Here is a 16,665-nt window from a genome sequence, read left to right as displayed (position 1 = left end):
ACCTGTTAAATATCGGCCGTAAACAATCCAGATTGTTGTAAACAGGAGCGCCTAAATGCACCCTAAGGACTGCTGTCTTCGTGTACAATTGAATGAGAGGGTCATGGGCACTGGCAGGCGTCCAATCAAACTGTCCCTCCAATGAGGTTTTACTTGCAGTCTGGCTTATGCCGTGCGTCAGGACGGCTCTATGTCTCAGATTACATTGTGGCATTTAAATGACGCTTTCATCAAACACGGCATAAAGATTTGTATTCTCCTTTCGAACAAGTAAACAGAAGAATAGAACGGGTCAAGGTCTCAGAGCTTTAACAATGTTCCTGGGCCTACATAACAGCCGTAAAAGAGAAGAGAAGAAGAAAGGGTAGTATAAGGGAAAGGTTTCTGTATAAAGCGAGAAGACTGAGCGCGTAGAGGGCAACTTGAAAATCTTTTTGGTTTCTTAGCATTCATAGTCAGTGTGTTTGACTGGTCTATAATCAGGAGCATTTTGGATTTTAATGCGCGTGTGATTTGGTGATGGGCTCGTTTAAGCCGACGAGAGTAAATCATCTCATCCTCAGTGCCTTTCATTTGACTCTTATAAGCACACGCAAATCCTAATTCATACAGCTGTCCAAAAAGGGGAGAAAAAACAGCAGCACTGCTTATTGACACACACAAATATACTGTCAAACTCTCCCTCCATCTTTCTCTGATTCTCACACACACACACACACGAAGATACGCATGCACTTGCAAAGGACAATGCACCTCACACTTGAGCATAAGGTGATGTTAACTAATAAAGGTGGTGTTATCAGGGTGTTTCGGGAGAGAATATATTAGCTAAGAAAATTGACCACAGCATCATCTGTGCTTGGGTGAAGCTGAAAGGAGCGCTAAATGAGAGATGACTGCTGACACTAACCTATAGTGGAAATCCCTCCACCACCAAACACCATCGCAGCCATCATCATGCATTACAAACTCTGCTCTATTGTAAAGCGATTCCTCTACAATGAAGCAGTTTTTCTACTCTTGGCTCTGCGTGATGCCATTGAGAATAGATATGCTTTACATGGTCATCTCAGGCACATGGCCCTGGTCGTGAGGAAAGCAGCTCCATCAGTCTTTTGTTTTTAAGAAGCAGCCAATCAGAGGGAAGTTAGAAAGCAATGGTAGCTAAAAATGAGTATCAGCCAATATTAGCCAGAGACAATGACAGTGAAACATGATTATTTTTAAAAAGTGTTGTCATGCTATAACTACACATAACAAATATTTATGTTTCATGTTCTCATTAAATTTATTTCATTAAATCACCAAACACTGGTGTCGATGCTGGTCTTAAAATCCTATACTGGTCAGGCTCTAAAAATGAGCTGAGGGTTTTGCACAAATGAGTCTTTTTGAACTGTGAATCATGCAGTTCTGCTCCATTGTCCAAGAATAAAAACATAGAGCTGGAAGAGGCACCAAATGTTTGTAAGTTGAATGAAAATGATCCGCATGCTCTATGTATTGGCATCAAATATTAACCGCTGTTATCGGCAGCTTTCAAGTAACAAAGATAGCCGCACCTCTAGTGTGTGTGTGTGTGTGTGTGTGTTTAAGCCTTATTACTTTCCTTCATCTGGACTGCGGGCTCAGGCCCTCACAGCCCACACACACACACACACACACACACACACACACACACACACACACACCCACCCACCTTAGTCCATCTTCTTTAGTTCTCGGCCTCTATCTTCAGTCCTCGTTCCAGTCACTGCCATATCTCTATTAACCCCCCCACACTCTTCTCAAACAAACACACACGCACACACACACACACACACACACACACACCAGCAGTCGACAGGATTATCTAGGCTTATTCCCGAAGGCTGGACACCCAAACTCCAAACCCCCACCCCAAACTGCAGAGCACATCATTTAGCTATTGCTGCAGTGCATCAGTTTTTCTTATTGTAGATTGTAAATGCCCCCCCCCCCCCCCCCCCCCCCCCTTCTCATCTTGATGCCCTGAAACGATCCATGCATCTCTGTGGACTATTTTCCAGACAGCTGTCCCATTCACCATGCAACATTCATAGCTCAGCTCCACTCAGTCACGATTTTTTGCTTGATCCAACCTTCTCCTCTTTGCTCCTTATACGTTTGTCCTTTCCTCTACCTCACCCACTATATTACTCCTTCCCTCCTCAGTCCCTGTTCACCTGCTTTGTTGTGCCTTTTTCCCCATTCCTCTCCCTTCTCCAAGCATCTGTTTTCTTTCCTCCTTGCTCCCTTTCCTACCCGCCCAATCCCCACTTAGTCTCTCTTCTGCACATTCCCACTGTTCTCCCCTTCTTCCCCTTTCTTCCTTCTCTCCTCGCTTCTCCTGAGCTTCTGTTGCTACGCAATTTCCTTGTGAAATATCTGTCAGATGTAGAGTGGTGTAGTGCGTCGGGAATTGACTGTAAGGTGGAATTTGCGGTGAAAGCACGACATCGCCCTGACAACTTAAGCTTATATTTCAGACTTTCAGGCGCAGGTGAGCAACTTAAACTGCCAAATAAGAAATGGGAAATGTTGCCGTTCGCACGCAAACACATACACACACGTTTTCTCTGTGGGACCTGGACTCCTCGCTCTCTTTACCTTTATTTCTTCCTCTCTTCACCAATTTCTTTCCCTCCATCTCTTCCTCTCTGGCAGCCTCTTGCTTGAGTTTTTGGTTTCGTTTGTGTCTGGGTGAGGACGTGACTTGACTGTGTAAAGAAAGCAGGCACTCAAGGTGATGCTGATACGCACTCCAATCTCAGAAATACACGCGCACACACACACGCCCCTCCACTCTGAAACACTTGATCATCTGACGCTATTTTTGCAAAACATAAACTTACACGAGGCGCGTGCAGGGCTTAGCCACTAATTACATTTTTTTTGCATTTTTAGCCAGTGGCTGTGGAATTATGGGAATTAGGTAAGTATGAGAAGGATCCCGATTTACAAACTACTCCAAGCTATGGTGTCCAGTTTGGCTTTCTAATTCCTGCCTTGAGCACATTACCTCAGAATATTATGCATCGCCTAAATGCTGCGTTATGCTCCATGCGCACTGAAATGCAGCATGTTCATTTTTGTTTTGCCGTTTCTGGCCCAACTGTCTCCAGTGAACCTTGAATGAGCCGATTTGTTAGTGGCGATGGAGAGGTGGTTTCCATGGCAACTTTCGTACCATCTTCGTGTACTTTTTCATTTCTACATATTGTCTGCATCAGTAGCTTAAAGCAGTTTTGGCTCGTGTGCTACGTTTTGTGTCTGTGGCGCAGATTTGACAGGTGGTGAGAGGAGACTGAAAGAGGGTGGAAGAAAGCAAGCAGAGAAACAGGAAGGAGACGCAGGGATAGAAAACAAACGTGCTCAACAGCACACTTCTCTGTATCAATTTTTTCCCCATTTGTAGCCAATGTAATGGCACAGTCAACACATGCATCTGCGGGATGCAGCTGGTGGCTTGTCATACTCCACAGCAGATCTTTATGGGCGACGGAGCTGACCGGCACGACAGGCACCAAAAATGTGTTAACATTAGCTGGGAATTGAAAGCAGCAGTGACAAACTCTGACATGTTTCAAGGGAACCCATTCTGCTTTTTCATTATTTTCTGTCTTGTATATACTGTACAGTTACAGTACAATAGTCAGTTCTCATATTTATTTACATGAGAAAACCTTGAAAGAAATGTAACTGCTCTGAATTGTCAGTTTCTGTCATATGATTCTGCATCCAACCCTAGGTATTACTGTACGTCTCTATTAAATATCCCTGCAGTCTTACTGTTCTCTAATTTAAACCCAAAACATAAAAAGCAGTGCCAAACTAACAAATTACCTGCTCTCAAAATGCAATCAATTTTTTTCTAAAAACAAGGCTAATTTAAGAACTTAATTGAAACATTAGTCATCTAAATAAAACTTGTATGGCTTCTGTGCAAGACTACCACATTAATTAACCCTATTTAAGATATTAAGAATGGAGTTTGACATGAGCTATATGTGTCTGCAGCGCGGTCATTGTTGTAGTTTCTAACATTAATGTGAACATGACACAATGATTCAATGTTTAAGCAGTAATGTGGCACTAATTACAGAAAAGTTCTAATATAGACCCCAATTCTTTTGATATTACTATTAGAGCCTACATTCAATTCTGGACTTTGAAATGGTTTGTTACAGCCATGTATTCACATTTGTCATAATTAATAGAAAATGTAATGTAGCCCATTGTGTTATTATTTCCAAATAAAAGCACCTAGGTACATAACTTTAAACTTTTACAAGGCGTCAAGTATCCAAACCTAGTTGTATCTCTAACTACCTCATGTTTCTGTGTAGTCTCTGACAACTGTGTCTAAACATTGTTCGATACTAATTTTGAAAGCCTTTTGTTCAACAGGAACTTGTTATGAAAGACTGATTCATACTCTGCGCAACTTGGAAAGTGACAAGTTTCACCAATATGTTTTTCATCTAAAGGGAAATAACATCTCCAACCGACAGAAACTCTAATATAAACTAACACCTCCACCTGAGGGCTTAAAACACTATTGCATTAGCAGGAGGGACATTGGAAACAAACAGCCATTGCATTACCGCTGTCGATCCACTGAGAGGCCAGATAGCTGCGAGGCACATTCTTGAGTAAGCCATAGAAAACCTAATACAACTGTGGCTCAGTAGTGAGAAGTCTATCGGCTTTGTGTCTGTGTCCAAAGTTCAGTGGCTGAAACCAGAGATATGGAGCGTTTCTGCTGGCCTTCGTTAAAAGAGTACTTGGACATTCTGGACAGTTGGTGTCAGTTCATCTGCAGGTTTTCGGTACCGGTGATGATGTGTCCTCTTTGGACAAAAAGCCCGCAGCAGGACTCTGCTGGCCTGTCAGCACCAGGAAGACCGGATACTCTCTTGTCACTGCAGAAACAGCTTGCTGCAAAGAGTGCTTTTGTGCTAAATGGTAGGAAACAAGCTTTCATGGACCCAACTCTTGGTCTTGGTGGAACAGAACCCCCTGCAGTGAAATGGCACACTGCAGCCAGAGGAAGGGAGTGACAAAGAGGTCTACACATTTGCCTTGTGCCTTAAGCTATATGTTTTCTCCTGTGGTCCACTCTTTCACCAGCTCCCCCTCCCCTTCTCTTTATCCACATCATCATGCCAGTATATCTTTTTGCTCCAAAACTGATGGGTAGCTGTCTAAAAGATGGGCCAGTTGCCACCTTCTGCTTTCTTTGTCATCATCCAACAAACTAAGGCCAACCACCATGTGGGTATGCTAATGTGTGCTGCCCTGGGGCTGCCCGCAGAGATGCCAATCTGCAGCGGGAGCCAACTGGCTATGAGAGGAGAAAATGATGCTTTGACTCCTGGACCCTGTCAGTCTGAAGGGGTGACTGGAGGGTGAACTGCCGTGGCAGACCATCAGCGTGCTCTGTTTTGGCCCCTCTCTGCTTCAGGTCTGCTGGGAGGGAATGTGATCCTACATCACATGTTTTCCCTCTGGCATAGGATGAGTACACTAGTGTATTTTGAACCAGCTGAACCAGACATGGGTCAAATTGATTTTGCAAAAGAGTGTTTGTTTTCAGTGTGACCTACGTGGAGGAGCTGATTTTCACTGTGGTTTGCCACAACAGTCGATTGCATGTACTTTTGTGCGATTTATACGCTGCATTTACATGCATCTCATATTGGTGCCTAATTACATTCACACCTGACATTAAGATGCATCTTGAGCATACAAATGGGATTTCCACTTCTCTAACATTCACTACATGTCCATGTAATATTTCACCTTCACTGGAAAGGAAGCATCTACTGTATTAGTCCCCACAGATACTGCCATCCATTCCTACCAAGTAGTAATTATTTCTAGTTTGTAGGACATCGCAGTTGAGCCCAGCAATTTAAGACACCTTAATTGTTGCTCCTCCTACTTTGGACTGGATAGATGTCAGCATGGTTACTTTGCTACCTTGTGCAGCATCAAGCAACACCTCTCTATCAAAGGTCTGATCTTAGTCGAGCAGATCTCCTGCAGTAATATGATGAAGATTGGGGAAGGAGGTGACGACCATCAAATTTTTGCTACAGCAGCTTCTCTGTGTGATCAGAAACATGGGCCCACTGACCACCTTTAACCTCCTAAGAACTCTTCCACGCCATGCATTTTTAATTTCTCTTTGATATTTGGGCTGATTGGGACCCGATGAATGTAAAAACAAAGAATAACCAGATTTATTTTTTTTTTTACCTTATTTCTGTTTCTAAGAAAAATGAGAGCCACATATGAGGATATTCATTTAAAATTTAAATAGAACAGTAGCAGTATAATGTCCTTGTAAGTGGATATCAGGCCCTTGTAGAGCAAAATTGAGTATTTTGGTCTAAATAACCCAAAATGTGATGTCCACATATGTGGACACCAGGTCCTAGGAGGTTAAAGCAGGCCTCCTCTAATTGACGGATAAATTGCATAAATTCCGGCCGGTCTAATTCTTACTATCAATCATGTTTTGAAAAACTGACACAGTGTGTAAACTCCATCCATCTGGTGCTCCTCCAAGCAACAACAATAACAACAAAGCGAAATTTTCAAACGCTGTACGACTGGAATTGCCTCTGCATAGCCTGCCAATTTCCTTGTTTTGTTTACACGGCTCCACCGTTTACCTTTTAGTTTTTAATGAACTCGAGAGAGTCGTGACCATTATTATGTTGGTGGCGTACCACTTTTAATGATGTGCTGTTTTAGCTGTCACCGTGCTATGGCTCTGCCCTGCGGAAGTCTTCATTAGCACTGTAGCACTCTCCCATGTGCCTGCTTGTACTTATATAAGGAGGTATAAATATAAAGAGGACTGGCAGGGTTAAAGAGTGTAAGAGTGGAGACTCGACGACTTGAGGCTTCCCACTGCGGTGGTCTGATTTATGTATCCGGGAAGAGAAGGTCATCCTGTGGTCAGTCTAGCATTATGAGCTATTTCTCCGGACTTTTTTACTTTGTCTTCCACGTCCTCATGTTTCTCTGATGCTCAATCGGAGCTGTTTTACAATGAGAGTAACAGGAAAAAGCTGTTATGTGAAAATTACTTCAGTATGTTATAAGAGATGCTTTCTTTTTTCTTGCTGTTTTCTATTTTTCTGCCTGCCACTCTCTTTATCCCCCTCTGACTCTCTCCTATGAGTTGTAAAAAGTGATGGGGCATCATGTCCTTCCTGTTCAGATGGAAGTGTTGCGTGCTCCTAGTGTATTGGAAATGGAGCAGTGAATAAATGGAGTGCTTACAGGATGCAGAAGGAGACCGTGTTCTTGATCTAGTCGGGGTTGGTCGATGAACATCGCTTTCATCACAAGGGCTTGATGTGTTTGTGTGCGTGTATGGAGCTGTTTGAAGAGGTATGTATCGAGTTCTGCCTGAATGCAGCAAACTGTCTGAGAGCAAGGCAAATTGCTCTGGAGAACCGAGTCGATGAGTGTGTGAATCGGAGAGAAGCGCCTTCATTATGCTCACATACATGTGCTGCGTGTGGATTCGTGTGTGCGTTGCTACCTTGCTCATCAGTTAATCCATTATCATTTACCGGCCTGTCACAGCCTGCGAAGGTAATAGTGTGAGCACTTGAACTGAATTAATGCTATAGCTCTGCACCGAGCGTCACTCAATCACTTCAACTTAACTTCATTTCTAACCCAGTTTTCATGCACCGCGGCCCCACAGAGCCCCCTCTCTCCACTGATAATTGAGCTCCACCTCGATTGGAGGAGTTGTCGCCATTGTCATCTACTTGGAAAAGTAACTCGCCTCTCCTCCCCTCTCACCTCATTTAGGGACGAGCTTGTTACTGACTGTGCTGTTCTGTGTTTGTGTGTGACAGTGTTTGTGTGTTTGCACGCACTGACTTCAGAGCAGAGCTCAGCGGGAGTCTTTTGTGTGGTGTAAAGCAGGGAAGTCAAACTCATTTTATCTTAAGTGGGCTGGACCAGTGAAACTCTCTTTTCTGTCAGTGAAAAGAAGTTTAACTACACATTTAATCCCTGAGATATCTTTATGTAGCAACAACATATTGTAATTTCAACAATATGTATCAGTTTTGTATCAGTTTAGTCTTTACTGGGCTGATTCAGGCCCCTGGGTCTTATGTTTGATACCCCTGGTATAACAGATAAAATTACGACTAGTAAGATGTCAAATGTTAGTCCAAATGTTGACCTACATTCACTTCCATCCCTGTGCAAAGTAAATATTTTCTTTCACCCTCTGGTCTCATCATTGACTTGAAAGCTGCACCTCACACCTTGCGCTATTTGTCAGATACTCCAGAAGGCAACAATATCATGCAGGGTGCTAAGAGGTCCAGTTAAGGAACTAATTAGTGAGGCCTGGTAGATGCTGCTAAGTTTAGTTACATTTGTTATGAAGGGGTAAAATGGCTATGGCTACCAAAAGCATTGTTGGTACTAGGCTGTAAGCACACTGAAGTGAGGTATATTAACAGGGCAGTCTACGGGGATCTACTCGCTGCAGCCTGCTACAAACAGACGTGTGCTACTATTGGAAACCGCACCGATGAGTGTTGTGAAATTGCAGTAAAATTGTAGGCTGTAAAAACAACAATAAAGAAAAACAAACAGAAAGAAGCAAAAACTAAAATTACAGCTTAGAGGAACTTTTTCGTTCCATTATCAGTTTGCCAAAAAAGATCAACACACACATTTTTGGAGATTATTGCAGATTAAAGTACATTGTGCTAGCATATGGTTAACATTTAAATACCGGACTTTGGCTTGTATTTACATGATCTTGTATTTAATCTGCTTTGCTAAAAGGTTTTGATACTTCTCTGTACTAGCAAGAGAAGTATAAAGTACTAGTGCTTAACTTTAGTTAGCTATATAGTTGAAAAATGGGGAAACTCAGAAGTCGATTTGCATGCTCTCCATGCTACACCTCAGGATTGAATCCATCATATTCAAGTAATCTCACCGTGTTTGCAGTCTATCACAGACTATAGGGCTGTGGGTTGCCCTGAGCCAAGGTCACGTCACACTGACAGCTCATCTCCGTGTCCAAACTGTAATTCTGCCTAACAAACTGACAACAGCGGGCCAAAAGGCAAGCAGGAGATGACTGACGACAACAACACTTCAGTGTACAGTTGCCAACAGAACTTGACCTGGCTTGCACTAATTAGTAAAGACCTCGGGGACTTGGTGCTGACATTAAGCCCTATCTAAAAACTGCTGAGTAAAAGGGCCTGGCAGAGATACTTAACATCTCAACAGTGAGAAAATTCCACTAAGGCTAAAGGATTTAGTTTAAACGCTTAGTGAATTTCTCCCTCCATTTTCATCTCCTTTGTTGAACTGTGCACGTCTTTCATTTGTAAAACTCCAATTTCATAAGTCTCTTCGCTTGGGTGCCAGACCAAAACTCCAAGAATTTCAAGATGGAGGGAGTGTGGATTTGCAGATTATGTTACAGGAAAAGAAAGAGCCATAGTATGCACAGTTTTGGAGTGCAGAAAAAGCTTCCAAAGGTTTAACGTGGCTGACATTTTGTGTAAAGAGAATCTGCTTTGGAGATGAAATGTCTGTCAACAAGACTGCCTGCTTCATAGGTTCCAGTTTGCTGAGTGTGCACCCAGTAGGCCCAGAAATATGAGGCGCGTGAAGAATGTTGCTGAGTGTCTGGTTTGTAATCCCCACCCACCCCCTTTCTTGCGTAGCCCCTGAGAAAAAATAGTGATTCATGTTTTAGCGCGTGATTACAACTCGGGGGGTAGTCTGCTCCTCACTCTGCTTCATTTTTGAAAGTAACTTCTGGAGCAGCACCTCCAGTAGCGATCTCCCAGTCTGGCAGTTCCTCCCACACGCCCTCTGGTCGAGTGATCTCACGGGGAAGCGTCTCGGGGAAGAAAACCCCGCTTTTTGAGTGTTAACTACTATGTTGCTGTGTTTGAAATCTGGCAGTCAGAGCACTCTGGCTTCCGCTCTCTGCAAATTATGAGTGTGAGATGTGGATTTAGAAGCACAAATGTCAGTTTATGTGTTTATCTTGTACTTCTTGAGCACAAAAATGATACTCTCCTCTATTTTTAGTCTCCTACTAAAAAAGTGAGTCAATAAAAAGAGGGTACATTACCGTAAGATGCCTTTTTATGGGTTTTGACTGCTGATTTTATATGTGGGCCCAAGTCACATTAGAAAAGGAAAGAAATCTTTTTCTACATTTCAAGAATGTACCAAGAGCCTCGTGAACCTGCGCGCATTAATCAAACGGGGTTACTGTGCATCCCAGCTCCTATAATACGGAGCTTTTCAGATTGAACCTTGGAATTACTGGCCTCAGAGCACATGGGAAGAAGCAGCGGGTTATATATCCTTTCATTTGGACCTGAGGGATAGAAGAAGGATTTAAAATTGTATGTGCACTCCTGTTGAGGATAGGAAGGAAGCTGTGTTTCTGTAAAAGCTGATTTTAAAGCTTCAGTTAGCTTGTGATCTGGGCTGCAGAAGTCTGTTAAAGCCTGCGTGGGTAAAAGCTGTTTGCGCCCCCTGTATTAAAACACTGTCGCATTAGTTCTAGCTTTGTTTAGATTAGATGAGGTGGAGTGCTTCCTTTGCAGAATATAGCTGGTTCTTCAAAACTGGAAAGAAGTGTTTCGGTCAAGTCATCAAAATCTGTTGGGTGTGTTCCCTCTCTATGTGACCTGCCCCCTCCAGTAAGATGAGCAGATCAGTGTGTCTATTCACCCGCTGAATCAGAAAAGTGTCATTTTGGTCCCCTGTAAGTCATTTGTTAGTGCGAAATAAGAAAAACCTTGGATGAATACATTTGATTTGATGCGATCCGACACCTCGGCCTCTCCCTGTGCCTGCTCTGTCTAATAGCTGATAATATAATTACATTTCCATCAGAGGGAGGCCTAATGATCGACTGTGCTGGAATGTCTTATGTGTTAGCGAGATAAACCTCCCTCTCAAATACCCTGGGTTTGGTGAGGGCTGTCGGATCAATAACCTCTCCTTCTTCTGTTCTCCTCATTTATAATTCTGAAGTGTTTTCAATGGTAATGCTTTAGTATTGCTAAGTGGAAATTTACTAGGCGCTGCTCCAGCTTTTCTTCATAAAGGAGTTGTAGGCTGTTTAAAACCACATAGACACAGTGGGTTTCAGCTCCTAACACGGTTTTGCATAGTTTTGTCCTCAGGAACATTTTCGAAAGTTTGCAGAAAGAACTGCGGTCCAAATTTTGTGTCATTTTGTGTCAAGGTTGTGTGCTCTCACCAGAGGTGTTGTGCATTATGGCAAACCCAAGCGTCTTTTCCTGTTTTGCTGCGCCAAAGTACATTTCTTACGGACAGAGTTAGACCTCAGCACCTTCACACAGCCTAACTAGCCTATCTTTCTGGCTACCGATTCTAACCAGTGTGTTTGTTTCTCTGTATTTCCCTGCAGGCTTTGAGCTGCTGTATCAGCCAGAGGTGGTGAGGCTCTACCTCTCTCTGCTGACGGAGAGCCAGAACTATAACACCCTAGAGGCAGCTGCTGGGGCTCTGCAAAACCTCAGCGCTGGACAGTGGACTGTGAGTACTGGGTTGGGGTGTTACCGTATCCCGTTGGCTTTTTTTCTTCCTCATTTATATTTTTACTGCTTCTGTCCTCATCTTTAACCTTGTACATGTCCTGCAATGGTAGCAAAAAGACCAAGTCTGCTCTCCCTCCCTGGGAGACAAACACTGTTCTTTTGTTGATGCTGGTGGTGTATAACGGCTGTGCCATGGCTGCAGGTTTCTTGTAATAATAAGATGGATCTGTTACTCCCCACTTGTCATACACAATGTCAGGCTATGACTGCTGACAGTTGAAGTGAAGAACACTGATTAACTCTTCATCATGGCGCCTGTTAGTAGGTGGGATATATCAGGGGGAAAGTGAACATTTTATCCAGTTTTGTTTTATAAAGTTTGACAAGGGTTAAATTATGATGGCTAGACGACTCGATCAGAGCATCTCCATAACTGCAGCACTTGTCGGGTGTTCAAGGAAGGAACAGTGGGGAACCAGCAACAGGGTCACGGGCAGCCATGGGAGCCTCCACCTCACAGCTTACAGGACTTCAATGATCTGTTGCTAACATCTTGGTGCCGGACACTCTCCAAGAGTTTAGTTGAGTCCATATCTCGATGGGTCACGGCTGTTTTGGCAGCAAAAGGAGAACCAACAGGATATTAGTCATACTGTTATGCCTGAATGGTGTGTATGGATTCTTGTGAAGTCCTTGGTGTCACGTTTAAATACACAGAGTGCCATTTTTCAACAGAGGGCAACTTTGAACCCTAACCACAACACAAGCAAAGTAGTTGACACGCTGGGATGAGAATGTGTTGACTGCCTTCTGAGGGCCAAAGTATGTGTGTGGAAACTAAAGCTCGCTCTAGGTAGCTCATGCACAATGTGTTGCTGGCTGGTTGCACTTGGATCAAGAAAGGTGAAAACAGCAATGTTAATGCTAATGCTATAAATAGTGTTGTTAGTATATGGCTGTTTCTGTGATGGAGATTGAAGCTAAATTAAGTGTAGATACATTTAGAATGGGATCCAACAATTTAAGTAGCTCTAAATCAACATGACAGCAGCACAAGACAGGGTGGGTAATGATAACCATCAAGGTGGAATAATATTAGATAAGTGTTGTATCTGTTATCCAGCACTCTCATCTCTCGTAGCTTTTTGCTTCTGATGATGGATTAGATGAGAAGCTGTGCAGTCAGGTCTACACATTTATTCCAGTTAGAGCATCTGTGGAGCTGCTGTCTGGCTTGCAGGCAAGTAGTGAATTATCAACAGGGATGGCTGGTAGTCAGCTGCCAGTTTACGCGCAGCACCTCGGGCAAGAGCGGTCACTTATGTTTTCCAGCAGATGGGCTGTATTCAGCCCACGGCAGCTCTTCTCTTAACACCCAAGTGTCAGACTGTAGATACATCTTTCAGTCCTCAGATTTCATCAGCAGCAAAAAGCCCTCAGAGACGTGAGGAAAATCACCTGAAATCTTGATTGATCCTTTTTTTTCCTCGTTTCGTTAGATCAGATTCAGCTCTGAGTTTCTCATTGAATGTTTTTAATAATTCAGATGTAGTGATTTTTAGCTAAGGTGAGTATTTGGAGGTGGAAAAACTCTTTCCTGTTAGATGTTTTCCCTAGTAAGCATGATCAGAATGCCTGAGCAGGCTAACAGTAACCTGTGGAGCTGCTAACACACCAGACTGTCACATCTGGGAGCTGGACAAAGAGTGTCCTGCTCTCTGAGGATATCAGAGCTTCTGCTTGAAATCCTCCTCATTCTTTGCTTCTGCTTAGTACCACAGGGGAGATTTCCCTTATTTCCAAGGCTTACTACTGCCACCTGGTGGCTCAGCTTTGACTGTCCTCTGCTTAATTACATCTCTTGGGTTATCAGCACTCCGAAGAAGAAACCCTTTTATGTCAAGCTTAGTGTTTCATGTTACAAAAAAATGAGAAGTAAAATCTACTGATGTTTAAATTAAGACAAATTATATCACATGTCCATTCAGAGCCCCACTGTGTGATGTTGTGAATTACTTATGCCTAAGGAGCAGTGATGAGCTGCCTTGTAGTTACAGAACGACTTTCTGAGTGTGCATGGCCATGCACGGGTGGAGAATATTGCAGAAGTGTCTTCGCCCTCTGTGCTGGTGTCACAGAGATCCACTAGGCTCCTCAGTGGGACTTACCTCGGGGCCTCAAATGAAAGGATGTGCACTGATATTAGGGCTGATTCAAGTACTTATATAAAATTCTAAAGAATATAAAAAGCACTCACAGCATGCCCTTCTTTTGCCCTTCAGTGGTCCAGCTACATCCGAGCCACAGTGCGGAAGGAGAAAGGTCTTCCCATCCTGGTGGAGCTGCTGCGCTCTGACTCTGACAAGGTGGTCCGAGCTGTGGCCATCGCTCTGCGCAACCTGTCCATTGACCGCCGCAACAAGGATCTAATCGGTACAAACAATTAGCAAAGCCACACAGTTGTTGTTGTTGATGTTATTTTGGATGGCTACTGCAGTAATACCAATGAAGGTTTGCTATTATTCTGTGAACAATTTGAACCACATTGTTTAAAAGGCTAACAAGTCTTTTCATAAAATAATTCTAACATGCATGTTCTGACCACTAGTTGGTGGGAATGCAGTTATGATTCTATACCTCCAATTTTTCCCTTTGTTGATATAGTTTCCTTATGATAAGCCTTCAAAGTCCATCCATTGCATCTCATCGTATACGCCGTTCATCTTGCTACTTTAAGTTGATGGGAAAGCATTTTTACATGAAAGGATTGTAGACTTTGTTTCATAAGTCTGGAATCCCATTAGAAAGGGTGTCACTTTATTTACGGGCACATAGAAAATGTGAAGCTGCTGCGCTTGAGAGTTTGTGTATTTTCATTACTCAGATTCCTACATGTCAGTGTTACAAGTGGACAGTAGAGTGTAGGGATGGGTATCGTTTAGGTTTTATCCGATACCGGTGCCAAATCGGTACTTTTGAAACGGTGCCGGTGCTCAAACCGGTGCTTAAAGACTGGAGAACACAAAATTGGTCCAAAAACCTCTCATGTTCAGCTGGTTTTTTGTAAAAAGATAGCAATGTTAGCCTTTTCTGCAGCTATGGGGCATATATGGTATCACTCTTGGCTGGAAGCAGTGCTTAAACAATGGAAAAAACACAAACTTTGTCCAAAACCTCTCATGTTTAACTGTTTCCCACTTTTTCTTTGGTCATTTTAGCCTTTTTGGCCAGGGTGAAGGGAGCATCTGCCATCAAACAAGAAGACAGCCGCATGTAGCTATGATGATGTTTTCTAGTTCACCTTACCTGCATTAATGTAATAACGTGGTTAGCCTACTCAACGTAAATTACACGCGAACAATATTAAGCTACTCACGCAGAGAAGAACGGCTGCTGCTGCATCATCATCCTGATCATTTCTGCTACACTGGCAGGGCTAGGGGCCAGGACTCTACTCTTCGGGTTTTTGGGGGATGTTGCTAACTCCGGGTCCGATAACAGGCAACCCACGCACAGTAGATGTGCTCGGTGTGAGGTCTCGCAGCAAGCTATCATACGGCGCATTTCTGGGCTTTTAAAAAAAAACGCTATGCGTCGCCAGGTGTTACCTCCTTTGACAGTATCACAGTATCAGCTTAAAGCACTTGTTGTTGCTGAGTTTGCATATTTTGCTGTGAAGTACAGCCAGACTTTTGACTGCTTCGCCTTGGGCATTTTTAATCTGTAGCTCTGCTCTAAAAGAACGCACGTACCTGGACCCGCCTACTGTCCTCGGAAACGTAAAATTATTGGCTAGAATCTAAAGTGTATCACAGCTCAGGAAAAAAAGCAGCGAAATAAAGCACCGAAATGTGCGATGCTTTTCGGTCTGGTTACTACCGTTTATGTCAGAACGGCACCGGACACCGGTACCCATCCCTACTGGAGTGTCATTAAAGAAGAACTGACATTTTAAAAAAAATGTTAAAAACGAATAACACAAATGTTATTAAATGCAAGCTTTTGGACAAACTGTTCTATTCATGCAATTTTACGAGGCTCACAAGACTCAGTAGTACCTGACTTGCTAAGATGTAGCATAATTTATTACTCATTTTGAAGATGTTAATTACCTCAGCCAAGGAGGTTGTGTTTTTGCATGCGTGTCATCCATCTGACTATAAGCACAACAGCTCACAAACTTTTTTTAATGAATTCTGATAAAACTTTGTAACACTGTAGAGTGGGGTCATATTAATCCATTAAAATTAGCTTTACATCCACCAAAGTCTCCGAGGTCAGCTTAATGATTTATTTTGGGAAATTTGACACAAAGCCTTAAAATTTAGAAACTTCCTAAAAAGGAAATACTGCCCAGGAAGGGAGCTGCTGGAGGTTTGTGCTCTCAGAGTGCTTTGTGTTTGACTCTTATTCTCCCTGTCACTGTCACATGGTTAACCTTAAACACTAATTCACCATATAGGAAGTTATGCCATGCGGGACTTGGTGAGCAACCTGCCCAGCGGTCAGCAGCGACCAGCCAAGAACCTGGAGGAGGACACTGTGGTGGCCATCCTCAATACCATTCACGAGATCGTCACCGACAGCTCTGAAAACGCACGCTCCCTCATCCAGGCCCAGGCCATCGAGAAATTGGTCGCCATCAATAGGACCAGGTAAGATTTTTTAAGTACAGTCGGACAAATATTGCATTGACGTTGCTCTATGACTGCGTTCCCCTTTTCTTCACTGAGTCAAACTGAAGCAGCATGCTGTTATCCATATAAGCTCTGCACGAGGTGTGGCCTTACTACTGAGACATAATTATAGTATGACCTTGTATGCAATTTCATCATGAGCCTTCATATTAGTATTCATGGAGGATGAATAATGTAACGCGTCTTGTGACGGCGCGAGCTTGGCTACAGACACCACTGCCCACCTCACATTAATAAACAGGCTTTCAGAAGTTGAGGCCGTTCTTACAGTGGGTGTCTCAGTTGTACTCGGCAACTAGTAGCGAAAATTAAGATATTCAGGCTAATATTTTCAAGAGGTGTCTTAT

The 16,665-nt window shown here is 43.2% G+C and overlaps 1 protein-coding gene across 12 annotated transcripts in view; it reads left to right on the top strand.

Annotated features, from left to right (window-relative positions):
- Positions 1 to 16,665, top strand: part of arvcfb (ARVCF delta catenin family member b) — a 261,628-nt gene that overhangs the window by 233,179 nt on the left and 11,784 nt on the right. For all 12 annotated transcript variants that reach the window (XM_026186584.1, XM_026186589.1, XM_026186581.1 and 9 more), the window contains 3 exons: positions 11,492 to 11,619; positions 13,904 to 14,054; positions 16,084 to 16,276. In XM_026186584.1, the coding sequence (XP_026042369.1) occupies positions 11,492 to 11,619; positions 13,904 to 14,054; positions 16,084 to 16,276 (472 nt within the window). The remainder of the gene's footprint in view (positions 1 to 11,491; positions 11,620 to 13,903; positions 14,055 to 16,083; positions 16,277 to 16,665) is intronic.

This window comes from Astatotilapia calliptera, chromosome 12 (assembly GCF_900246225.1).
Source record: "Astatotilapia calliptera chromosome 12, fAstCal1.2, whole genome shotgun sequence".
NCBI lineage: Eukaryota > Metazoa > Chordata > Actinopteri > Cichliformes > Cichlidae > Astatotilapia > Astatotilapia calliptera.
This window is presented reverse-complemented; position numbering and strand designations above follow the sequence as displayed.